Source organism: Thunnus albacares, chromosome 3, assembly GCF_914725855.1.
Source record: "Thunnus albacares chromosome 3, fThuAlb1.1, whole genome shotgun sequence".
Classification (NCBI taxonomy): domain Eukaryota; kingdom Metazoa; phylum Chordata; class Actinopteri; order Scombriformes; family Scombridae; genus Thunnus; species Thunnus albacares.
This window is the reverse complement of record NC_058108.1, coordinates 15516706-15543416: the sequence shown is the minus strand read 5'-3', so window position 1 is coordinate 15543416 and position 26711 is coordinate 15516706. Positions and strand designations below refer to the sequence as shown.

The following is a 26711-nucleotide window of genomic DNA, read 5'->3' as shown; positions in this document are numbered from 1 at the left end:
AAAACATGCAGAAACATACATTCATGTTTACGAAATACTTTTACATACATTCCTATTACTTTTTATATACTTATACATTCACTGTATAGTTATTCCCAATACTCAATAGTGTCTACTAGACTTGCACTATCCATGTACAGAGTATTACCAGGCATTGTCATTGATTATATTTACAGTATGGTCCTAGTTTTTAATTTTAGTTCAGATTTTATCTGTTTTATCATTCTATTTTCTTATTTACCTGTTCTGTTGCGTCCTTGTGTTGTTTTTGTTTTGTGATTCATGTGTGACTTGGCTGCTGTAATTCTGTAGTTTTCCATTGGGATTAATAAAGTATCTATCTATCTTAACACTGGTATGGTCCATGATTTTTTATGTTTGTTTTTCACTTATTGCTAGGGTTCAAGTGTTAGGCAACAGAGCCTTTCCCAGCATGCAGTTCACTGGTCCATCACATGTACACATATTCTCACTTATAGGGAGTAGGGAGTTAGGGGAGAAGGCAAGCCCCATAAACAGGGGAACAATATTTGAAGTCCACACAAGAAGAAGCATGGCTGGCTTTCCTTCTGTGAAGTGACAGCGCTATCCACTGATGCAGTGAGCCACCCTTACATGTTGTTTTTAAATGATCACATGATGAAATCTAGTGAAAAATCAAATAGTATTTTCCAAATGAGAAGCCTGACATTACAGTTACAGATGTAACTTCCTATTCCATTGCAAACCCTGCTAACACATGGCACTATTACTGGCTATAAGCTTTTTGTTTTATTTGTTTATGCCATTTCTGATACCCCAACTTTAATGACACTGATTAAAGAAAACTTGTTCAATATATATGTTTTGTTTTGCTTTGTTTTTGCAACAGGTCATAGTTTCCTAACCAAAGTGAGGTTGCATCTTCAGAGTATTCATAAACGATGGAACGACCATTAAAAAATAAGTCATATGAATTGGTCATTTCACTCCCATCAGTCATCTAAGCAGTATGTCCATTTGGTGTGTATCCATTAGCTGCATGGCCATTGGCGTGGCTCTCAGCAGTTCCGTTGTTTGATTGGGTTAGAGGTGCATTCTCTTTAGCTGTTTGGCTGGCAGCCAACCTGTCACGCTCTGCGTTTGCCCGGATCAGGTTTCTACGGTGATGGAACAGATAGCCTGGCAACAGGAAGCCAGCCAGGGAGAAGATGAGAAGGCTCAAATTGATCTGTTGTAAGGAGAGACATGTCAGTGCATGCTACAACCTGTATGAGACCTGTTGCATGTATTTGCACACTCTTGTCTTCTCTTTGATTGTGTGTGTATGTGTGTGTGTGCTCCCTACCCAGTAAGGATCTCCCTTGAGGGGTCCCAACATCACCATAAACAGTGGCTGTTGGAGCAAGGCGAATGCAGCGCTGATCATTGACTGCATGCCTGTCAGGGTCCCAAAGTGGTTGGCTGGATAACTAGAGCAGGATAGGAGAAATTATTAACAATAATCAGAAATAAGACCGTTGTCTTTATCCACATCTGTCATTCACAGTAAAAATATAGAAACTTAGTACAACAGGATGAACATGTACGAATTCTACAGTTTTGTCACCATCGAAACAAAAATAGAATAAAATATGAATATACTGTACATGTCAGTATAGAGTAGATGAGAAGTTTATTTTTTACAACTGGGTCTACTAAAATTACAAAAAGTTAGTGAACTAGGTAACTTTATCTGATCTGTTAGCTAAACAGATAAGCTATAACCAGCAAAATTGTTTTAATGTTAGCTGTGTGTGTGTGTGTGTGTGTGTGTGTGTGTGTGAGAGAGAGAGAGAGAGAGAGAGAGAGAGAGAGAGAGAGAGAAAGAAATATATCTTGCATATTGCGATATTAATGTATCAGAATAGGTGTGTTTCTCTCTTGTGTTTCTGATTGTAACTGCCTGCCAATATAGGCCATAATACTGAATTTTATTTAGGATTTCTACATAAAATATATTGCTTAATGTAGTATATTAACCGTTCAGAATACCAAAAACAGTCCTTAACATTCAGTTCAGGCAAAATTGAAAAAATAAAATCATTGTCTGCAATATAAATGCACAATAATGAGATTATATTTATGATTGAAAGCATGATATGAGCTATAATAATCAAATTCTACCAGAATCTTTGTTTTTTTGGTTCATTCCAGACAGGCCCAGTTGTTTTACACTCATTACTTTTAATAAAAAACAGTATTGATGTATTGGTAGAAGGATTATAAAATCAACATAAGGCTCTTTCACCATAGGATCCAATTACAGCACGTTTAAAACTGGACCCAGAATGGCATGTCATCATGACATGTCACATCTAGTGTTTTATATCTATATGTGATTTACTTGCCCATTAAAAATTTAAACATCCATTAATTTATTTTGTTGGCCGCTGGGGGGGGGCAGCGCATTGAGCTGTAAACATAACAATCATGTAAAACAGCTGCCTGCTGCTGCTGGAAACGTGGTTGATGAAGCTTTGAGACTGAGCCAAAACAGTTACAATGCAGGCCGTAAAACCAAAACAATGAGCTAAAAAAGGCAAAAAAAAGATCCACAGAGCTGAGGGAACACAGGGCTGTGTGTTTGTCACTAAAAGCATCACCTTTCAGATCGCATGTAGTCTTTTGATCCATTGTCAATATAGAGATATTGATTTGCGGAGCTGTAAAGCTGTCAGTGGTGGTACTCACACAGCAGCATAGAGACCTCCACAACAGGAGTGGATGAATCCTCTGACCATGGTATGCAGAACAAATGAAACCACCTGATAGATAAGTGAGGACAAACAGACAGAGGACAGATATAGAAATGTTTAATCGAAAGTGTTGCTGTGTGTTTCTTTATCTCTGTGTATTCTTCATATTGTATTAGCATGTATTGAATCTTGTCGCTTGTGTAGATATCCCTGTACAGCATTTTTCTAACCTGTATGGGCATGTTGTCAATCAAGGAAATTACTCCAAAAGTGACCAATAGGAGGTTGGTGAAGGTGAAAGCTCTCAGGGCATTGGTCAGTTTCTGGACCTTTCTGTCTCTCTTTGGGGGATCTGATTGGCTGAAGGGAACAAATACCAAATGTCAAAAGAAACGTACAGCTAAAGAAGAGATATGGATGTTACAAAGTCCAAGATACAGGAGTATGACACTGCTATTACCAAGAGGACTGGATTTTGTCCCTCATCTTTTACAGTACAGTCGAGGAAAGGAACCCTCACATATATATTAAACATCTGGTTTGGTCTGCTGTACAACAATGTATAAATTTAGCAGTGCAATGCCTAATCCTAAATCCAAACCCTCTTCATACCTCTTTTCTATGTGTGTGGTCGCTTTTTCCTCTTCACACTCCTTCATCCTCCAGTCCATGATGTAGCCAATCATAGGACAGGTCAGCAGACACAGCAGCTGCAGTGTACCGAAGATGGATGAGTAGAAGCCAACTGGGGAAGACATGCAGAGATAAGAGAGTGAAGTCAACAGTCATGCATGGAGGGAAGTAAATAGGAGACATACATCCTCTACATACATCTACATACATCCAACCTGTTAATGTTTCATCACCCAATATGGTGTTTCAAAGCCCTCTCCATGCTGCTGAATAAAATTCTGATGGAGATATATTGGATTGTGCTGGAAACACATTGGGTCTAAAAATACTGACGTCAGCCAAAAAAAATGTTTATGCGTTTAACTGTAGATAGTAAACTCCCTCCAGATCCCCAAATTACATTACATTATAACCTCAGTGTCCTCAATCATAGCTATGGTGCTGCTTATTGTCCCACTGATGAATAATATATCATAACAAAAAAAGATGATTTATCATTGGGTAACACTCCAAATCTGACTCATACAGGTAAGCTAAAATCACTTTATTGTAATTTTCAATACAATTACTGCCTTTTTTATACTTATTATAAATCTGTTTTAATAATAATTTCTCATTTCCAGCCATCATCAGTCAAAACACTTTAGTAACTCCAGCTCAGTGCATGGCAGTCATATGTTAACATGAGGACTCTCACCTTGTTCCTCCACCTCGTTCTGCAGCTCTTCTGATGCTGAAAGAGGCAACATCTGCAGGTCAGTGATCACCACAGATGGATTACCACTCTTATATGAAATGTTTGTTGTATGTAGTACAAAACATTAGTGGCAACATCAACACCCATCAGTCATTTTTGACCCAGATTTTGTCAGTATAAAATAATTCTAACTGCTTCAGATTTACTTTTTTATGTGGATGATTAAAAGCGTGGATGTCTGGTTGTATGTAGGTTCTACTGTTCTTACGGTTTGGGTCACCATGGGTGACCAGGAACTCCAGCATTTTGTTCATGGCACCCATGAAGAAGATAAGCCTTAGCTGTGTCATCGCCATGGTTATGACACTCCACAGGAATATGGGAGAGCACACAGAGCGAGAGAGTGGCACCGAGCCTGAAGGAGAAGAGAGAGAGAGAGAGAGAGAGAGAGAGAGATGGTGTGTGTGAAAGTAGTCTTTAGTTCAGCTGGTGGTGAAACTCCTGTGGGAATCTGCAAAGTTGTTACAGTTGACTGGGAGTTCACTTCCATGGAACATTACCAGAGTGCACAGTAAAGAAACTGTTTGTTTTTTCAGCCTGAAATCGAAATCACTGCGTAGTTATTCACTCCCAGCAGCACTAAGAACCAGTTTGAAGAGGGACAGTGTGAGACAGATAAGACTAATGAAACTAAAAGAAGAGCTTTGCTGTAAAAAAAATAGTCATACATACAATACAATACATACAATAGTAATACATGTGCATACAAAATACATCGATGTTGACAAAAATTTCATGGTTGAATCTACTAATTGTAGATCACTTCTTTTGAACTGGTATTCATATTCTCACTGGTAGAAAAGATTTAGAGTTATCTGTTAGATTTTGTTGTAAAGTAAGCAGCTGAGTAGCACATAATATGTGTCTGTAGTAACAGGTACTGACTGTTACATAACACATAGATATGTAATAGATACAATTATTACCTTATTATTAGCTTATCATGTGGAATATGAAGAACTAGGATTGAACTGCAATGCAAGTTTAAGAATGTTTGTAGTTTAGTAGTTTGACATTTTTGAAAATACGTGTTTTGCATTGAGAGTTAGATGAGAAGATTGAATCTACTTTCATTTCTGTGCATTAATTATGGCGCTATAGGTGAGAGACAGTTAGCCTAGCTTAGCATGAGGACTGGAAGCAAATGGACACAGCTAGCCTAGCTCTTTCAAATATACCACCAGCAACTCTAAATACTCAATAATCACTCATTAACACATTATAGCTAGTTTGTTTCATCTAAACAATTGGCAAACAACATCCGGGCGCAGTAACCTCAAGCAGTCTTGTCACAGTGAGGTTGCCAGGTGATCAGCCAAGATACTACGCAGAAGTGCTGGGGGGCAGATTAACTGCTCCTCTAAAACCACAAATTGATGTTTTTACATTTCTATTTGTGAGATACAACATGTTAATTAGTGGGCTTTAAAGGTGTTGGTAGGTGTATTTCAGTCTTTATGCTCTCTAGTTCAAACTATTTACATCACAGTGGCTGCCCACTTCAGTGCAATAAGACATGACGTTTTGTTAGCATTTAACAGCAGTTTGTTCTTTGCCACCCATTTAATAATCATTTTAGTCATTTGATAAACATTTTTATGCCTAAATTTGTGTGTGTCATCCAATAATTCTACACATTCCTCACCCTGGGCTGTGTTTTGGGAGGCTGGCTGATCAGGCTCTGGCTGCATGGTTCCCATCATGTCTTCCATGACGGTCACATGGGTGATGTACCTGTCCGAAGCCATCTTGTGCTCTGTAGCAACCCCTTTCAGCTTCGCCTTTTTACTGCAGAGAGAGGAGTAAGAGATTGAATGTATGATAAGAATCTAAAATAACTCCAGAATGAACATGTCTTGTAAATTTCATGACAAATCTGCTTATTAGATTTTGATATTTCTTGTGTTCACATGAAAACTTGACCTGATTGACTGTGAATATTCAGACCAACTTCTGTTATATAATAAAATATTTAGAGCTTAGCGAACAGTCATCTTTCCTTCAATATAAGCCATTGCCATTACCAAGACCTATGCTGTGTCTCAAATCGCATACTTCTGTTCTTACACTTAACATTTTGAGTGCATAAGTGTGTTCACACTGAGAAGTATGAAAAAATGCAGTGCATTGAGTACCCGGATGGTGCACTCAAAATGATCAAAAAGTTGAGTGTGGAACTATGGACACCTCTCGCCCTCAATGGTCGCCATCTTGGCTACGTAGCGGAAGGAGAGGGACCACTTTTCAAGCTGGAAATGGCGGCCAGGTACGTTGTAGCTACGGTGAACATCGCCACATTATACAAATGTAAGTTATACATGTGTTTTTAGCACTAAGCGCCACTATACTGTTGTCGGATATAAGCCATCAGTATGTCTTTTGGGTTAATTAAGCAGTCTGTAATGATTTGATTTTAATGCTAGCTAATGCTAATTTGTGATCGTAATTTCCGGTAAGTGCACAACAGCTGTGTTTGATTTGAGACAACACTACCCTGTCAAAATTTGTGCACTACGCCAGTAAGTACATAGTGTACACAGTGTACTACATGAAAGTGTACTCACAGAAGTATGTGATTTGAGACACAGCTCTAGTTTTTGACCTCTTAGTGTACACCAATGTAACATCATTACCACATAAATGCCTGAACATCCTTTTTCTAAATTGTCTAAAGTCACTTTGTGTAATGTGATTATTTCATCTTTTAGATTAATCTGATGACTTAAGTTTGTATTTGTGGAAAAATTATACAATTAGAGAGAAAGCTTGGGCAGTGTGTTCATTGTGTCTTTCTTGTTGTCGCCACTGGGGGCGCTAAAGTTGAAACTTTTAATATTTGGTTTTATGGTGTTTTAGAGTCTTACAGCTCATTGTTTTGGTTTAATGGCCTACAGCTTTAATCTTGGCTCAGACTCACCTCATCTCACCTCATCAACTTCATTTTCAGCAGCAGCAGGCCACTGTTAACAGTGAAAAGCTCTGATAAACTCATTGTACACTACCTGCTCAGCACCAAACAGCAGACAGACAAAGCAACTAGCTGGAGAACATAGTGGAGCTTTTAGCAGCTAAAGAGTTTTTTTCAGGAGTTGGTGAAGAGCAAATTAGAGCTAAAAGGGAGAATGAATATTGGACTTAGATTCATCAGGTGGACACAAACACTACTCCAAATTAATGATATTGTTGCTCTGTGTCTGCTGGATGTTTAAATATATGATATCATATCATTTGAATGTTTAGTTTTAATCCCAATGTTGAGTGGTCCTGCAACTCATTACAGGTTTTGTTCAGGGATGAAAGAGTGTGTTTGTGTGTGTTCTCACATGTACAATGATTTGGAAATGTAATGTGATAGAATATTTATACTGACTTGTATCTGATGTCTTCAGGTGCAGGGAAGGATTCAGCAGGCCAGTTTAGGAAGCAATTGAGGAAGACCATGCAGGCCATTCCAGACCAAACCCACATGATGATCCGGAACGACACGCCAATGTCATAAATCAACTGGAGAAGGGCATTAAGACCAGGAGGAAAAGGAGCATTTGGGAAGAAGACAGGTAAAGAGTGAGAAACAGAGATGGAGAAATGGGAAAAGAGAAATAATTGTGTGTGTGTGTGTGTGTGTGTGTGTGTGTGTGTGTGTGTGTGTGTGTGTGTGTGTGCGCATGTTTGTGTGTGTGTGTGTGTGTGTGTGTGTGTGTGTGTGTGTGTGTGTGTGTGTGTATGAGTACCTTGACGGCAGGGAAGGTGACTGCTGAAGAAGCGTAGGAGCCTATCATCAGGGAAAGGACGGTTGATCGTATATTCCCAAACATGTTAGGCAGCTAGATGAAAGAGAGAGAGAAAATATCTATCATATTAAATCAATAATTTAAACATGCATGGAATAAGAAAATTAGAAAAAAAGCATCTGGCTTCTACTTATACTAAATTTACTATCTTTGATTAATGTGTTTTTCGGTCTGACCTTTCAGCTTTTTCGGGCATTTGTATAAAACAACAGATACTGTAAAACCTGCTAAAATAAATTAATTACGAAGCTGGTCTGAGCAAACAACTAAACTTAACCACTTATTAAAGTGCAATTTAATAATTTAACCAGCAGGTGGTGATACTGACTCTTATAAATACAAGCTTTTCAATTGAGGGGTGGAGGTTAAACTAACACACACACACACATATGGAGTGTGTGTGTCCACAGACTTTTACTCTAACTATAGACACAGCTGGAGCACTGCCAATCACACAGCTCACTGCACGTGGCTCAGTTCACAGTACAGGCCTTCATGCTCAGTTTAACCTCACTGCTCATATCAGATTTTTGGATGACTGATGATTTCTATTCTAGAGTGTCACCAGCAGTAGTTCCCACACCAGCATGAACTCCATAGTTTCTAAAGTGTCTCTAGAGGCACTGTTCATTACAACCAGCATGAGACAAGGCAATAGGATCATTAAAATTAAATGAAAGCACACAGATTATCCAGAAAGAAAATCTACTTCAAAATCCCACTGACATTTTGTAACTATGCTAATAACTAAAAATCCATCTTTGCAACAGAGACTTTCTCAATAACATGTTGTGTAGCTTGCTTCATATGTTTCATCTAATATCATTTTTTTATTCAATATTTATGTTTTTAGTGACCTTTAATGGACACCATTTCCCATCCAGGGGTTCTCAAACTTATTACTTAAAGGTCTGCATTTGATTTTTCTTCAAGGTCAGAGGTCTGGAATGATTGGGGAGTACAAACTCGAAGTGAGCCGACAATGCATCTCTCACTCTTGTTTTTGTATAATGGGCTGCTCACAGAGCAACTGGCCCACCGGATTGATTTGCTGTTCAGTCTGGATGTGGACTGAGGTCCGGACTGAGAAGCCAGATGTTTAGCCCACAAACGTCTAGGCCCTAGATGTTCGTGGGCTAAACATCAAGATTGACACATGACATGTGTCCATGAGCGAGGGGTCACGGCTAGGTCAAACATGTCTGTATCATGGATGTTGTAAGGAGAACTGGATTCCGGAATGAAAGATGGCGCCCAGTTCATTCCACTTCATGCAAAAGTTGCTTATGCGCCACTGATGAAGTCAAAAAAGATGCACTAGAGACTTGGCCGGCCAAGCCGGCTTACTTCCGGTTGGCTCTCTGCTCATGGGGATAAAATGATTTAATTGTGCAGCTCTTCTAGACTAGACTTAGGACCTGGAAGTTGTAATTACACAATTTGGTCACTATGTCAAATTGGCTTCACAGCTCAGCATTGCTCTTGGGGACTTGGTCTGTATAAACAGCATAGTCTTGCAATATCAGACTGAGATCTCCCCGCCTACCGATTGTCTGGAGATTACTAAACGCACAGTAAGTGCTTGAATGGCGGAGAATGGCTGCTTACAAATCTACACCCCTTACATTTTGTAAAGGATACACCTTACAGAAATGAATCCCTCCCCCCATTCTCCTCAGATTCTCCTCCATAGTGAACTGCATGTCATTACCCTGATATGAAGGGCCACCCTAAAGACTTTGGATTGGTTCTGCAATGCTGTTTTTTTTAAACTCCCTAATTGTTTCCAGCCAGTTTTAACAGTGAAAGCTGGGAGATTGTCCTCAGTCTCTTGAGCGAAGCGTTAGAGACTTGTGAGCCTATTAACAGCATGACAGAGAATTAGCAGTTATTAGACAGCAGTAATTACTTTAAAAACATTAAGGAGTTTTATGGATATGGACAAAACAAAGTTACAATGATGTAAATACCCGTGCTGCCTTGCTTTTAGTTTTTTCATGGGGCCTGTAGTTTTTTCTGTGCTCTGTCTTTGTTTAACTTTGTTAAAATCCTGAAGGTTTCAACTTGTGATAGTAACTGCTGCAGTTGTCTTAGAATATGGAACATTAACTCCAGGAACATGCTCACATTTATTTAGAAAGACCAATGAAAGAAAGAGAGAGACAGAAGCTAGTGGCTTCAGCCCTCTATAAAGTTGTATTCTATTGTATTCTAGTGGCAAAAACCAAACAAAAAGTAAGGCCTGTATTAAATTAAGGATAAGGAAGTTGTGTTTTATTGCCTATAAATGTATGCTTTCCCTTTGTATGAGAAACAATGTGGCAGTTACATAGGCTTGCTTTTAACTAAGCAGCCATTTTAGCCTGAGAGGTCATTGGAAGAAACAGCAACAGACTGAAAAGCTGAGACAGATTTATAACCACAATAACAGCTACATGGTTGTATTTCAGTAACAGCTGTGGTGACATTAATCTGGTTGGGAGAGGGTGGCTTTCTTACAGTAAGTATAGTGTTCAGCATTAAAAAAGTGTTCCTTTATCTCTGTAAAGTTTATCACAAAATTTCAGAAATTACATTTTAAAAATCACTTCTCAGCCATCTTGGCAGTAATACTGGTGGTGTATTACAGTGTTGTTTTTCCTATTTTATTATTGACAGTTTAACGATCACAGTGGTGTGCCACCTCTGTAAACACTGTAGGTTGATACCCTTCTCAGGACTGCAGGCTAAAGAGTCTGCTTTGGTTAATGGACAGTGTGACACATATTTGAGTTTGAATGCTGTGATTAAGGGAATATTGCATGCTCTGCTTGTGTATTTTTGCCCTCTGTGTTATCTCAAAGGGTCAACTCTGACATATTCTATACCCATTGGATAAAGGAACCAGGTTCAAACAAAGTCGTGTTTGATTGTGTTAACTGGAAATTCTTTTTTGACCTCTGGGTTAATATTACAGATGTGCCCCAATGGGTATGTTGTTAAGTTAAAACTGTGTGGTTTGGTGTGTATGCATATTTGTTCTCTTATTTTTTCTGTCTGAAATCTATTGACAAAAATAGATTTATATTGCAGTAAGCAAGATATTTACTCTACTAGTCCCAGCTGGAAACAGAGGTTGTTCAAAATCATACTGCTTGGAGACAAGGAGACAGAAGTAATATCATTTACTTTCAGTCAATGGTGTGGATGTAAAATATGATTCCTCTCTACTCTGAAATCAATACTGAGGGTGAGATAAGTGATCAAAATTACATTTACATAAACTGTGCTATTGTCAAACATTGTGTAAGCAAACAAATGAGCTCTCTCTGTCTGCCCTTCCTCTTACTGGTCAGTCTGTTTATCTGCCCAGTCTGACTGTCTGTTTGTGTATTATCCTTTTAGAAACAACAAATCTGATCTGTCCAATCAGAGTTGGAGGCACTTTAATTCATGACATAGGTATTGGGAAATTGATCTGTGCTACACTATGAGCTCTTGAACTTAGGGCTAAGTTTCATCCTCTAGCCATGTCTGGGTTGACATCAACAAAGGGGTGTGGAACCTTGCAGCCAAAAATGTGTGACCACGCAGAGTGTACACACTACAAGCACCTCAACTGCGCAGGAAAGCAAACTACTATAGGTGCCCGTCCTTGGACCTATTCCCATTAAGTGGTTGCACACACTATTTTCTTTTTTGAACTTTTTCTTATTGTTCAGCCAAATACAACAAACGAAGGAACTTTCCCTCTTGCTGTCATGAGGTTGCCACCTTATTGTTACAAGTCCATATCTGTCCCTATGTACAACAGCAAAGGCACCAGATTCACTGTGCGTCAGTAAGTCTGTAGTAATTTGTTTGAACACAACTTTATTTAGGAATAAAATAAAAGTAAATGCATAAACGAAAAATTATTTAGGTCTTTATAAATGGCCTAGTTACAAGACAGTACCAGAAAAATGCAAGGACCCATGTTTGTTGATAACATAATTTATGTTTAATGGTTAAAATTCTCTGTTTACAGTTCATCTACTTAACTGTAAAGGGTAAGTACCCAACTGATTCAAAGTGACATGGGGTTCTGGGGGCCCTTCTTTGTGCTGTTGGTAATCCAGCCTTGAGTTAAAGTAGTTGTCTGCTCTCAATATCAGTCACATGTCTGTCTGTTGGTCTGCCCTTTTTCTGATTCTGTCTCTCTGTCTGTTTGCTGTCCTCAAGTTCATTTAATGTCATAGCGGTAACACAACAGTAGTGGTCAACAGTCATAAGGTTTAACTTATGTCAAACCTCTCTGCTCTGTCTTTCTCTCTCTCCTCAGCAATGTTTCCATGCTGTTGTAGCTTTGCTCCCACCTCTGTTTTTCCATTCTTATCTGGCCTCCCTTTTCCATGGCTCTCTTTCCACTAGTTGTTCCATCTGCTCTTTCCTTCAATTCCCAAAGCCTGCCTCTTATCATTCTTTATTTCATTCTTGTGCACTGCTGAAGTGCACATGCACAGTAGTTTGGGAGATTTATCAAAGATGTTCAAAAAAAAAAACTATCAACATGAAGTTCTTCCCACATGTAATAATCATGTAGATGATAACCTTGTTCTAACCTTGTTCTGACCAGACTATCAGACTTTTCTAGGACTTTGGACTATTTAAATGCTTTTCATCCAAAACTCAAGTTCACACACAATTCCTTTTCTAGTGCTGACACTATTCATTTCCTCAACCTCACCTTTTACCATAATGAGAGCTCCATTTTTCATAAGAGCCACCAGGACAATGTATTCATTTCACCTGCTCCATATCTTGGAAATATAAAATCTCTTGTATCTGAAGTCTTGTGTCTTGAGCCAAAATGCTCCTAATTATATAGTCCTAGTGAACTACAACTTTGCCTAAGAAGAATTCTCCAAAAGGGATTATAGATAAGATCATGACAAAACTGTGTTTGGACAAACCCTCTAGTACTGCTGTCCTACAACATGGATCCATCTGCCTAAATGGCAGACTGGGCAATTTGGAGAACAAATCTTAAGATCTCTGTCAAAACCAAGGAGGAAGTTAACCAAAGACATCAAGTTCAAAACAATATTGGGCTGCAAGAAGACTTCATACTTCACATCCACTAAAGATCACAGACATATATATCCTAAGTAAACTTAGCACAAAAAGTAAGGAAATTTGTGTTTGGTAGATTATTTCTTTGTTGTAACAATGCTTCTTGGCAATAAATCGTATAGGCTGGTGACCAGCATGAGAAGGAGGTGCCAGGCTGTTGTGGCTGTATATGGTTCTTCCGCACGCTACGGAGGCTCCTGTTTGTTAAATGAATAAATTGTTAAATTGCTAATATGTCTTGTTTCTTCAAACTTCAATCAGCCAATCCACCAAACACCAAATAAGAGTCAATGGCAGAATAAGCTGTTTGGCATTGGCAGAGAAAATTTGGCATATTTTTCATGGGCGCAACCCACATACTCAGGTCTGCTGCTCATCCCACAAATGCATGTTCCTTACAAATGTGGCACCATTTAAAAGGGAAATAAACAGGCTTTCCAATGGTATAATAATATAAATAATAATCTACCAAACACAAATTTCCTTACTTTTTGTGCTAAGTTTATATAAAAGTTCTGTTGTAAATCACTTCAAATGTCCTGCTTGTAATACTGATTATATAGCAAAACGGAACGCTGCTTGAACACGTAAACAGACCCAACATTTTATAAGCAGTGCAGGTCTTTGACATCATCAGTCAAAGTGATCCAATCAGCTGGGATTTATTAGCTATTGTTACCTGACACCAAACTGTTCCTGATGGTGGTTTTTAAGAAAAGCTGAAAGCTTGAGACTGGAAGGGATGGCAGTGTTCAACTGAGTCACCAGACAAGAAGGTTGATATTGAATGATTCTGTAAAACCCAGAATTATGTTCAATTTCAATATTTTTTATCAAATGCCAATTCCTGCTTTCTACAATATCTGCACAGTATCTGCGACTTTGGTGATCCCCTAACTTTTCCTTTAGCACCACAAGCTGGCCAGCTTTCACACATTTGGTACACACATATATGCCTCCCTCAGGATGAATTGTAATAACTTTGGTGATCCCTTAACTTTTTTTATCTAGTGCCATCATCATGTCAAAATTTGAAATTGTCCAATACTTTGACTAATGACCAAATACCCAAAAAACAAATGGCATTCCCATCACCCAGGGCTTTACTTTGTGTTTAGTGCTGTTTATATGCTAACATCCTAAACTGAACAAATGTTAGAGCGTTAGTATGTAAAAACTATACCTGCTAAACATAAGCATGTCATCATTGTTATTATGAGTATGTTCTCAAAGTACCGCTATACCCAAGTAGAGCTTCATACAGCCATGCTAGTGGCAGTCTTGCTTAGTCTTGCTAAAAATGTAATAAGGGCAGAATTGACCCCTGCTTAGATCCCTGGAAATGGGTGATTTGTGGCTTATGAAGCTATTGTGTGTAGAAGATTAAAATGCCTCTGGCAGCTCTGGTCCTTCAGTGTATTATAGTGCAAACTGCCTTATCAAAGTAGACAGAGCACCAAATCTGTTGGCAGCTAGTTAGGTTAGCTGGGAAAATACACCGTTTACATAGAGTAGTTACGCAAGAACTTACAAGAAGATGACACATACGCATGCATGCACGCACACACACACACACATATACACACAAACACACACACACACACAACTTAGATTTTCTCACATACTGTATGCATGCTCATATATACACAGACAGGCGGGCACACACACTAAATCTCAGCTGTCCCTGTTCGGACATTTCATTGACTTCCATTCATCGTGGGCAGCCTAACCAAAACCCTAACCAAAACCAAGACCTCAGAAATGACTCTTTGCCTCATTAGGACCAGGCTTTGGTCCCCATTAGGTCTACCGGTCCTGACAAGGTCAGTATTTATACCAGAAAAAGGTCCCAATGAGGTAACAAAAACATGTGCACGCTCTCTCACACACACACACACACACGTGCGCACACAAACACACCAGACCAGGAATGACAGCAGTGAGGCCAAAATGACCATGTCAACCCCAGGACATGGTCTAGGTCAGAAAGTGGAAGGAAGAGAGAGAGAGATAGTTGACAGGGGACAGGGCTGTGGGTGGGTGTGTTGGCTGCCCAGGTTTTTGATTGGCTTAGAGGCCGCAGCAGAATTTAGAACAAGTGGAACAGCATGTGCTGCTTTCCAAAATACACACACACACACACCACACACGTACAAACACACAGAAGAACATGTGCTTATAATCACAGGTACACAACTCGCTAAACAGCCACACATATAATGTCCCACACAATTTGTATGTAGATGTGCTGGGCTTCAAAAAGTTAGTTACAGCAAGTTAAGTTAGGCCAGCGAACAGCTGCTACTCTGTTCTCTGCAGGTTGAAACCATGAAGCATGGAGCACTTCTGTCCACACCTCAAACTGTGATGTCACATATGTGTTTTGACTTTGACATATGGAAATATGGAAAAGTGGGTATATGGAGCGTCCTGATGACCTTGCAGTATGTGCAATGTACCATGTCACTGTGATGTCCTAGGTTCCAGACAGCAGGGACCTTTCTCCTAAGTCTCTGTCCCCACAATTCTGTCTACTGTGCTTCATGAGTTCATACACACATAGACATACAGTACATACATATGACCTTCACACTGAGACACAAAGTATCTTTACATTGTACTGAGTTTCATCAACATCAATTATAAAATGTCAATGTGGACTGAAAGTAAACATAGGTCTCCAGGCTGTCGTCAGTTTCAATCCTAACTAAAATTAGGAGAACTCAAAGAAGATGTAAAGAAGCAGTTTACATCTTTAAACCTGAGTTCTTTTTTTTCTTTTTTTTTGCTGATTTTTTATGGGGGCAGCAGAACAAGACAACACTGACATATTATCACCTTATAAAGTTGTTATAGTGAACCTCTTAGCAAACCGGTGCTTATTTACACATCTAGCAGATATAGAACAACATTAGCATTTATTTAGAGCTGTGTTTGTGTCCACCTGATGGATGTAAGTCCAATAGTCACTCTCCCTTTAGCTCCATTTTGGTCTCCACCAACTCTTGAGGGAATTATTTGGTTCTAGTTAATTGCTAATTATCTAACTGGTAATTTCACCTGTGTGAAATTTGGTGCTGGGCAGGTAACGTACAGTGGGTTTATCATTTTTTATTCAGAACAGCTGGAAACAAGGTTGAAGAGAGCTCCAAGTGTGAACCAAAACAGTAAAATTGTGAGCTGTAAAACCAAAACAATGAACTGAAAGACTGTAAAACACTCTGTAGAGTTGAGGGGAACTGCAGGGTTGGCGAGTTTGTGCATATTATGCATTTTACCCATTTTAAATATAACAGTATTAATTAGTGAGCTTCCAATGCTATTGTTGGATTATAATGAATTGTTCTATTATGTATTTCTACAAACTAATTTCTTTAAACCTTAAAAAATAAATGATGTCTCTCTTTGACTTGCTTCTTCATAGGTTTCTTTCTTCTTTGACTGTTGGTGGGGAAATGTTGCTCTTGTGGGCCTTTAGTGCCGATTTTTGCCAATTACAGCCCAGTTACAGTGTATTTGATACAAGGGCATAAAGATGAACTTGGCTTGACATTTAAGCAATGATACACAACAAGGTGTCCAGATATATAAAAATAATGAACAAGTTTGAGGTGAAGAATGCAATGACACAACTATTGCGTCATTTTCTCTGCCAGGTCCTTTATTTTTATATATCTGGCCATCTAGTTGTGTATTATCACACTCCCATGAACACTGACCAAAGAAAAAGAAGGTATGTAGTGTTCAAATCTTCATCTATTTTTCAAAGTTTGTTTGTAGTCAGTTTAACACATGGTTAGGTGTGTTTCAGAGGGTTGAGGTGGATAAGGATGTCTCCTAATTCTTTAGGTTTTCCAGGCACCTCCAACCAGGTGGAGACCCTGGTATAGACCCAGAGCACACCATAGGGACTTTGTATCCTACTGCACCTACCTTACCTGGCCTGCAGCCACCACAACAAACCGAAATTTTGTAATAGAATTGCTTATTTTTCAATGTAACCTTCCTAAGCACGGGTGAAGCTGTGAATACATTTATGATGTGTGTGCATGTGTGGGATTGGGAATCATACTGTGAGTGAGGTGAAGGTCAGGCAGATTCCTCCAAAGCCATTGAAGGAGACAGCCAAGAAGATGAGGATAGACAGCACTGATGGAACACATGGAAATTAAAAATACAATAAGCTAGGATGAAACTTTAAAGGTAAATTCAGTTTTTTTCTTACAATGTCGACCACCATTCCTAACTGAAAATGAGCACACACGACATGTCATGTTATAAAGCCTAATTGCACTGAAAAACAGTGCGCTTGCACAACTTCAGTTCAGCAGATCAAAGCTGAACCAGTTTACAAAAGACATTGGGTAATTTTATTATTTGGCTACATTTTCTCTTCCAAATGACTCATGGACTGTCTGAGGGCGTATGTCCCTTGTCCTGATGGACTGATATCAGAGAAAATTTCCGGGATCTCAGCAGTGACGATAGAAAGAAATGTTATCACAACTGATAGGAATGATGGCAGAACTACAAAAATAAGTCCCAGCCTGTAAAACAACTGAATTTTCCTTTAAGCACAGTGTCCCAGAGGGGAAATTGGGCTGTCACAGTAGCGGCACTGGATCGAAACAAGCATATGATGACTCAAAGTATGGTGCATGGATGGTTTTCTTACCTTCAGGTTTGTATGCAGCAACAGCCATGATTGAGCAGGAGGCTGCAAAACAAGAACTGAAATACATACAGACACAGAATGTCAGAACACATTTCTGTGTGGTGTCACATTCAGATAAAAATCAAATAATAAAATGAAGTATGAAGTGATATCTGAGAGCTGATACATGAATGATTTGATCAGTGTAACAATGATGAAACAATGTGAGTTGTCAGAGGTCATCTCCACTCATACCTGCCAATGAGCCTCAGTGGGCGTGGCCCAAATCTGTCCATCAAAATCCCCAGGGGTAAAGTGGCTGCACTCAAGAGGAACGAGCCAATGGTAAAGCCCAGATTCAGTATCTCCTCCTGCTCGACACAACTCCGCCACTCACCACTCTCCACTGATGTCACGTTGGTTTTGACAGTCTCGTTCTCTGGATTGGGTCAGAGGAAAGTAGAAAGAAAAGTTTTTTTATGACAAGCTTCAGTTTCAACATGAATTAATTTGATGAACAAATAGTTTACAGGAAATGTTGAGGGAGAGACAATGCAAGATGCAAAATACTGGAATAAAAACAGCAGTCTTATTGGCAGAAAACTAAGAAAAAAGATACATCCAGGATACTTTTTGTACTACATTTATATCTAAAACAAGCAGTATTAAGGATACATAGATCAGTCCTTGAACGATGACTCATAGCCTCTTCAGACAGAAACATCAGCTACAAGATTGCCTTCATCAAGTCAACATCTCAGAGTTTTTTGCTAATACTGCTTCAAAAGAATTCTTAAAATGTAACAAGTCCACAGCCATGCTACTGGCTCTGTGAGGCTATTCTTATGCACAGTAGTGTTTTGAGCCAAATGCTAACATCAGGTGGTAGATCTAGATCATGGTGCGAGATGAAAAGTGACGTTAAAGTCACCAAAGTTATTACAGTTCATCCTGAGGTGGGCATGAATGTCTATACCAAATTTCATGGCAATCCATAGTTGTTGTGAGACATTTCACTCAAATGGACAAATGTCAGTCTCATGGTGGCACTAGAGGAAATGTCAATGGAGCATGAAAGGTATTAGGATAAACCATCTGGGAATCCTGAATGCCTGTACAGAATTTTCTGCCAATCCATCAAGTAGATATGCCACTGTTTAAGTGAAAACTTTGACCTGCTTGTGGCACTAGAAGAAAAGTCAGAGGATTATGAAAGTCATTAGGATTCATCCTTGGGAGACCAAGAATGTCTGTACAAAATTCCAAGACAATCCATCCAATAGTTGCCAAAACATTTCACTTAACTGACAGTTATTGAAGTTATTGAAATATTTTAGTCTGGGCCAAAGTGGGTCTGACATTGCCTTGAGCCATGCTGCTGCACGGCAAAAAAATTCAAGCATTCTGTCTGTGTCACTGTAACAGTATCAAAGCCTTTATCAATAAGATCAGAATCTATGCTATGAATGTCCATGTTAAGAAATGTGTGTTGGTGAAACTGCAATACCTTTGAACCTATCTGAGCATGAAAAACAGTTATCCATTATTTTTAAGAGGGAAAGCAAATGTTTGATGGTTTGGATGGTGGTCTCACCAATACAAACGTGTGAATAGAATCCTTCATTCTTCAGCATGATGAGCAGTGAGCCCCAGCCCAGCAAAACAGCGGAGAAGAGCAGGTTCTCTATGATGGCTGTGATGGCCATCCACCACCTCCTCCTGTACGCCTGGTCCAAGCTGGGAGCCATGACGGCTGGAGACACAGAGCAACAGGAAACAAGACGGAAATTAGTCCACAAACCAGCATATTGTAGCTAGGAACAATTCCTAACTGTGCACCACACAATTTCGATATTAGTGTCTCATTCACATAACATTTTAGTTGTCTCACCTTTCTTGCTTATATTTGCTTTTTAGATATTCTGCTGCATTTGACAAATTATCCAAAGACAGACGTCAGGCCTCAGGTTTAATCCAAGCAATGGTGAAAGATGTCCTGTCAAAGTGTCCCTGAGCAAAGTCCTAAACTCCTCACCCATTCCCTCCAAGATGTCCAAGTATTTCTATACTTTCTATCTTCTGCTCTACTACTGTAGAATGGGCTTAATCATGTGGTGACACACATAAACACATTCACAGGTGTGGTGCATGCAAGTCATAGTGCTAAAAAGAAAATTACTGTTTTATTTTTGTAGTTCAGGTCATCGGATCCATCACTTGTGATAATTTTGTACTTGGAATGCAAAATCTCTGAATACAACATCATTGCTAAAACCAGCTCCAGGGCTAATAACACGAGTTATGCTCATAAGATCATGTTGGTTATAAACAAGTCGACAGTTAAGCTAGATGTACTACCACTTTATTTGGAGGTGAAACTGAAAGTGAGAGGAACTATAATGTGCTAATAATCTCTCGTTGCACAGGAAACCTGTGCTCACAAATACGGCAAGTATGGTGGATCAAAATTGAAATAGGAAACTGTGATGAATGTTTACAGTTTGGGTAGCTATTTTACTGTTTGCCTCTTCCAAATAAGTTTGCCTTACCTGAGGATTTGTTTAAAACCTGTCTGTTTGTCTGACTACCTTGTTGGACTTATTTTTAGCAATATTGCTGCATTCCTGGATCTCAGCACTTAGTTTGATGGGTACAACGTTAGCTAACTTGTAACAATAGTTACAAGTTAATGTTTTTAGGACATCTCGCTACCACTGGAAACCTGGATAATCAGTTGTTAGCTAGGCCTGTGTGTCAAATCACCCAATGTGATGATAATTTAAACTGGTATTTCTGGTTATGTCTGCCAAAAAAAGGGGGTGTCCTTGGATTTTACACTGTTGAACAGTTGGTGGTGGTAAAGCAACTAGAAACATAGCAATGCCCTGGCAAAAGGCAGAAAAGCTAGTAGGAGTGGGCGGCATGAATGACTCTGTAGGCTCTGTGTGTTTGCATGAAAACCACACAGGATACATTTAATTTTGTCACCATTAAACAGCAACACTGTTAGTAACACTGGGGTAAAGTAGGTAGAGCTGTAGCGTATGTGATGTCAATTAGTGAGCTGCCATGCATCCTGAAAGGAAACGAAGATGAGACCAAAAAGGGAGTTTGACCCCTCTTGACCTTCTGCTGTAGCTGTGGCTATCAAGTGTCATGCACTGATCTCTCTCTCTCTCTCTCTCTCTCTCCCTCTCACACAAACACACACATGTTATGTTTCCATCACTTCACAGGACATTACATTGACTTACATTCATTTCCTAGAGACTTTTCCTAACCTGTACCATAACCACCACATGCCTAACCCTAACCCTTACCCTAACCTTAACATAGTCCTTAACTTTCCTTGACTTTAAACCAAGTCTCCACCCTAAAATTAATGATTTACATCAAGGTGACTTGCTTTTTGTCCCCATAAGAGAGGTGAGTCCCCACAACATGACTCTGTAAACAGATTTACATCCCCACAACATGAGGAATACCTGGACACACTGAAAACATTAAGGTTGAAAAACGTATCAATGGACCCAATGTTCTTCTCAGCGATGAGTGTGTAAATATTTGACGGACTGAGTTTAAAATCTACATGGTGAGCGTGTGTGCAGCTTTAGAAAGTATAGTGACTCAACGTGTATCACGCACATGTTTGCGCAATGGGAGTCCTGCTGACTGGAGAAACAGCAGTGCTGTCTCTCACTCTCCCTTAAACATACACACGCACATGCTCTAATATCAGGAGTTGAAGGGGAAACACTATTCAGTCTGTGGAGAATTGTGATAGTCTAGGTGGAGATAGACGTCATCCAATGAGCTGTGTATGTGTGTGTGTGTACACTGTGTGTATATTTGGAGTTTTTTTCCACTTTTTTCTGGTCTTACCCTCATAACACCCTCACTGTTTTTGTCATCTATTCTCCTTTGCTGTGCAATCCAACCAAAAACTTCCTGTAGCTGCTTCACAGTAAAAAACATGATTGCTGCAGACTGTACATGAGAGGCAAGTGTGCATTTTCTTAGAGTATAATACATTTTCATAACACTCAGCTATGAATCTGACCAATGATCATTCTGAGATCATTTACATCTTACGGCTTCGGTATGCATTTTGTGATTTTGGGTGCTTAGTTGCAGATTCATTTTCTGTCAGTTGACTAATTGATTAACAGATCAAAATCATTTCAGTTCCAGTTAATACAGATGCAGCAATGCACAACTAGCATTTTACTGTTGAAGCTGGTCGGAGTGGAGCTAATTTGAACTATTTTATATGCGATTCAGTATTTTACTCCAGTGGTTCCCTACTTAGGGGTCAGTCAGGTCAGGAAAAACATAGTTCTGCCACACAAAGTATTTATTTTTAAATAAGTGGTGGCCATTTGGGTCCCAGTATTGCAACTCCCATCTGGGAAAAAGGGAAGGATGTAAAAAAAAAAGGTGCTAAGCAACCAGTTTGAGCTCCATTGTCAGCCATAAGGTTCCTATAAAATGTGAAATAACACATTCTTCCTGTTTCAAATGAAAAGTTGAACTCATACACAATGAAATGCACTCTTGATCAATTCTATGCACTCAGGTTTTTTTTTCTGCTACAGCCTCATTTGGTCTGGTATAGATAGTAGCTTATGGTGAGATAGATTTTGATATGTAACCGATACACTTTAAAGCACACCATGGCCAAATCCTGAGTCTGTTTATTGCCATTGAACACAACAAGGGACCTGGTGGATACCTTTGCCTTATTGTTGACCCTGATGGGCACACACACACTGATCCTACAGTATATGGAGCTGATACACACTTCTTCCCATCACTTAACCTACAAGTATGTGGGGCCCACTTGGATATGCTGGATTGAACTCTATTAGAATATCCAGGATTATTACTTTAAACAGTCTGGGTGCTTCCTACAGGAAATGTCCTTTTTCCAAAATAGTGATTTTGTGTTATTTCATTTCAAGGTCATGTTTATGAATGACAAATACACAACGACACTGATTAATAAAAATGTAAAAGTAACTCACATGGATGCTGATGTTTTTTAAAACATCATTTGTCACAACACTTGAACTCTACTGGAAAAGTTCCACTTACGAAATCATGAAAACCATGTTTCAGTTCAGAACAGAGTAAACACAACCGCATGTGAAGACACCATATCCTGTTTAACTCTATTCCTCCCTGCCTTTCTCTCTCCAGAACACATGTTACACTGATACCTTTTCCCAGTTGCGTTAATGGTCAAAGTGACATCACACTCACCCATCAGAAAATATTTGTGGCCAGAGTTGAATTACAAAAAAGCCATCTCCAGGCCATTTCCTCATCATGTGTTATTTATTAAAAAAAGGATGACAAGATAAAGACACATCACACCTGTTGAATGACTCAGAGTGCAATCCCTTACAGCATCAGAACTCATCAAATCCTCCCTGCTGGCTTTAAGGGCACACCTTGATGTGTCTACATGTGGAAAATAAGGAGGAGACAACTATGCAATATTTTTAGAGAAAATGTTCACTTACTTCACAAGTTCTCCTCCTCCGGTGGATGATCTGTATTTATATGGTGATAATTCAGCACGTTCTCTTCTCTGCTGCTTCTGTTTCTCAACAGGAGAAAGTTTGCTTCTGTTTAATCTTTTTCTTTCTTTCTTTCTTTCTTTCTTTCTTTCTTTCTTTCTTTCTCTGTCTTTATTCTCTCACTCTCTTGCAGAGGTAGCGTGGGATATCCTCCCCTCGGTGTGGCAGCTGTGTTCACTGGCACATGTGCACTCACATTGACTCTTTCTCTCTATGTACAGTTATACTATAAATGGAGCTCAAGTCTCTCCCACCCACTCAACTGCTCTTAACACACACACACACACACACACACACACACACACACACACACACACACACATGCATACCACTAACTTTAATGGATCAGACTTCTTGCTCAAATTTGTTTCACTCAGCTGCAGAATCTGGACACATTTAGTTCAGTAGTTTGATAGAAAATAATAAACCTTCTATCTCCGGTTTTGGTGATTTTAATGCTGTCAAATAAGTTAAGGACTTATATATATATACATAGATATACATTATATTCCCTAACTCCCTCAGTGTCCTAAAACTAATTACTATAATTTGGATAATTTCAAAAAATCCATTGTCATCTAGAAAAAACAATGTATTTGTTCTTGTGAAACTGACATTTTGGAAATAAAGTTTTTTTCCTGACATCAGCACTGATGTAGTGGTAGCTTGCTCACTGGCCCCATCATGTGGTGAACTGTAATGCCTTCAAAAGACACGCATGCACACTCACACGCACGCTCACAAGCACGCACGCACACACAATAAATAGAATAAATAATTCACAGGGACTTCAGTCTTATGACATGTACAGACAGACAATGGCACTGCGTAAAAAAATTGTAGCATACCCAGTCAGGGTGGAGAGTTTTCAGGTAAAGACTACCTGCATTCCACCAATCTTACATATGAAGTTCAGTTTACTTGTCATGAGGAGTACTACATAGTAGCTCTGGAGGAAGCTTTACAAAGTTTGAAAAGATAACATTGATGATCAGGGTACAGTTTGGGGTTGAACACATTTTTAACAGTAAGCCTGAGTTACAGGGAGGGAGGGTCTAATGAAAAATGCTATTGAGTTGCATTATGGGAGGTGTAGGATCCAGTGTTTTCGGATCTTGACCCATACTATTACCCATATATTTTTTTAATGTGTCTCTTGCAAGCCAACCAAATGTTTGGAAGTCCAATACAGAATTCTTGGTGTACCCCTTTAAGGTTAGTGGCACTTACATTGTTTTGTTTTTATAATAGCCTCCACTTTGTAAGATGTGAAGTGTTTGTTGTAGTAGACATGGAATATGCCCAGAAAACTTTGACTTATGTTAATTTTATATAGTTTACTACTTAAAGGTTCTATATGTGGGAATCAGAAATTCGTTCTCATTAGTGACATCTGTGGCTGTTTAATGAACTGCAGTCAACATCCTGGTGCTTGCGCTCGCGACTATTGCAGGTGATGTCTTTCTCCTCGCTTACACTTCTCGTAATTACATAAAAGATCTCTAATATTGTGTTTTGCACCATGTTTCAGCAAAGCATTTCTCACTCCCAGTCAGTCAGCTCCAACCCCCCGCTGTGTGTACATACGCTCACTCGCTCACACACAAACACACACACACACAGAGGCTCCTGTTGTGCTGTGGCCGCTGGCTGCTGAGAGCCAATCCGCACCACCCAACTCGCACAAATATGCATTGATGGACCACTCGAACCTGACCCAACCCGCAAATTTTTTTTACCAACCGTGTTCACTAAACAGTGAGCTGTGGCCAGGGAGCAACACGCTGTGGTTTTGTTGTGACGTGTGCTTATTACGACCTTTGGACTACCAACAGGAAAAACAAAAAGGGGTAAGCTATGTTCTGCTATCGCTCTGGAGCTTGTTTTCTGCTCCTTTGTTGAAGAAATGATGTTGTTTTAGCTGTGTGTGCTCGGGAGTGGGTGGCTTGTCATTGCGGGGGTGTTTTGTTGTGAAATGTGTTGTGGTTAACGGAGACAGCTAGCTGTTTCATTAGCTGGAGAGCTAATATCTGCAGGGTGTTTCTAGTCGGATAGCACCGTTTTTCTTGTGTTGGTGTGTGGTTATCTGGTGTGGTTGTCTGGTCGTTTGTTGATGTTAGCGGGAGAGAGGCAAGGCACTTGGGAACATGCAAAAATGTCACATCCTTTGGATTTTCACAGAAAATCCGGCCCGAGTCCTTCACATAGAAATGAGTCCATAGGCTGTTACAGACAACTGAGAAAGCTGGGGAGGGTCTCATTTTTTACATCATATTACTACCCGTTCACTCATTGGCAATAAAAAACAATTAACACGTGTAAATTGCTTTACAATTCTACATATAGAACTTTTAAGATGGATTTATACTTTTGTATTAAGGTGATATACCATAGCTACAGCAGCTCTGTGTGTAGGCTCTGAAGCTTTACTATGATGTAACTGAAACACGCCTCCTCAAAAATGGTAGTGGCTTTCTTAATAGGTCTTTAAAAAGTAATTTAAATGATTATTCAATAAGATTTTTTTACAGGTTTTTTTTAAATGATAATGTTTCAACAGAATTGATAAAAGAAATTGGAAAAAATAAGTAAAAGAACAAATAAAGTAAAGATGTGGGCTTGGCTTTTCAGGTCTTAAACTGGTCACTTACATTTTTGGGAAATACACCAGGTTGAAATAACCAGAATTATCCTTACGTTGATTTAAAATAATCCATAGGTGATCTTACTTTTGATGCTGTCTGTCAGCTCTTATTGGAGGTTACACCCATCTTTGCTGTGGAGTTGCCATCTGAGATTATGCATACATCAGTGTCATCCCTCTTTCTTTAATGCAGTGGGGACTGTGGTGGGCTTGTTTATCCTGTAACTGTCTCTGTTAGCCCAGCATCTGCTCCATCTTTACAGGGGAGGTGATGGGAGTTCTGTGTTGATCCAAAAATAGTTTGAATCTCTTAAATATCATAGCAATAGTTAAACATTTTGGAAAATGTTCTTATTTGCTTTCCTTCCAAGAGTCAGATGAGAAGGTCGTTACCTGTATTGTGTCTGTGCATTGACTACGGAGCTACAGCTGGAGGTCGATTAGCTTTCAACATTTTTTTTTTACAGATATTAGGGGAGAACGGGGTAACATGAGCCATTTTTTACATTTGATGATTTTACTGCAAAATGAAAGTGTATTTGTTTCAAATAATAGTAACTACATATACCTCAGGTTGTTTTGTACCCATGGAAATTAAAACAAGTTATCGAATTATTATGGTTTTAGAACAATGAGCCATCAAAAAAAGTTATTCCTATGGCACAACTTGCCCCATGGTAGGGGTAAAATGAGCATGGGGATGGGGTAACTTGAGCACTCTAGGGGTAATTAGTGCTTCGATTAAATACTGATATACTTATATACTCAGCCCAATTGAACACCTATGATAGATTTTAGACCAATGTGTTAGACAGCACTCAACACCACCATCATCAAATGAG

At 39.2% G+C, this 26711-nt stretch overlaps 1 protein-coding gene across 1 annotated transcript; it reads right to left on the bottom strand.

The window, feature by feature from the left end:
• Positions 1–34: 34 nt before the first annotated feature.
• slc43a1b (solute carrier family 43 member 1b) lies at positions 35–23437 on the bottom strand. Its single transcript, XM_044346662.1, has 15 exons — positions 23169–23437; positions 19238–19396; positions 17899–18082; positions 17665–17720; positions 17062–17138; positions 7839–7931; positions 7478–7611; positions 5753–5895; positions 4316–4462; positions 4048–4083; positions 3330–3462; positions 2948–3077; positions 2713–2786; positions 1328–1451; positions 35–1210 (listed from the first exon to the last, which is right to left on the bottom strand). Exons 2-15 carry the CDS (start codon positions 19389–19391, stop codon positions 983–985), a joined length of 1713 nt encoding a protein of 570 aa, XP_044202597.1. The 5' UTR covers positions 19392–19396; positions 23169–23437; the 3' UTR covers positions 35–982.
• Positions 23438–26711: the final 3274 nt, after the last annotated feature.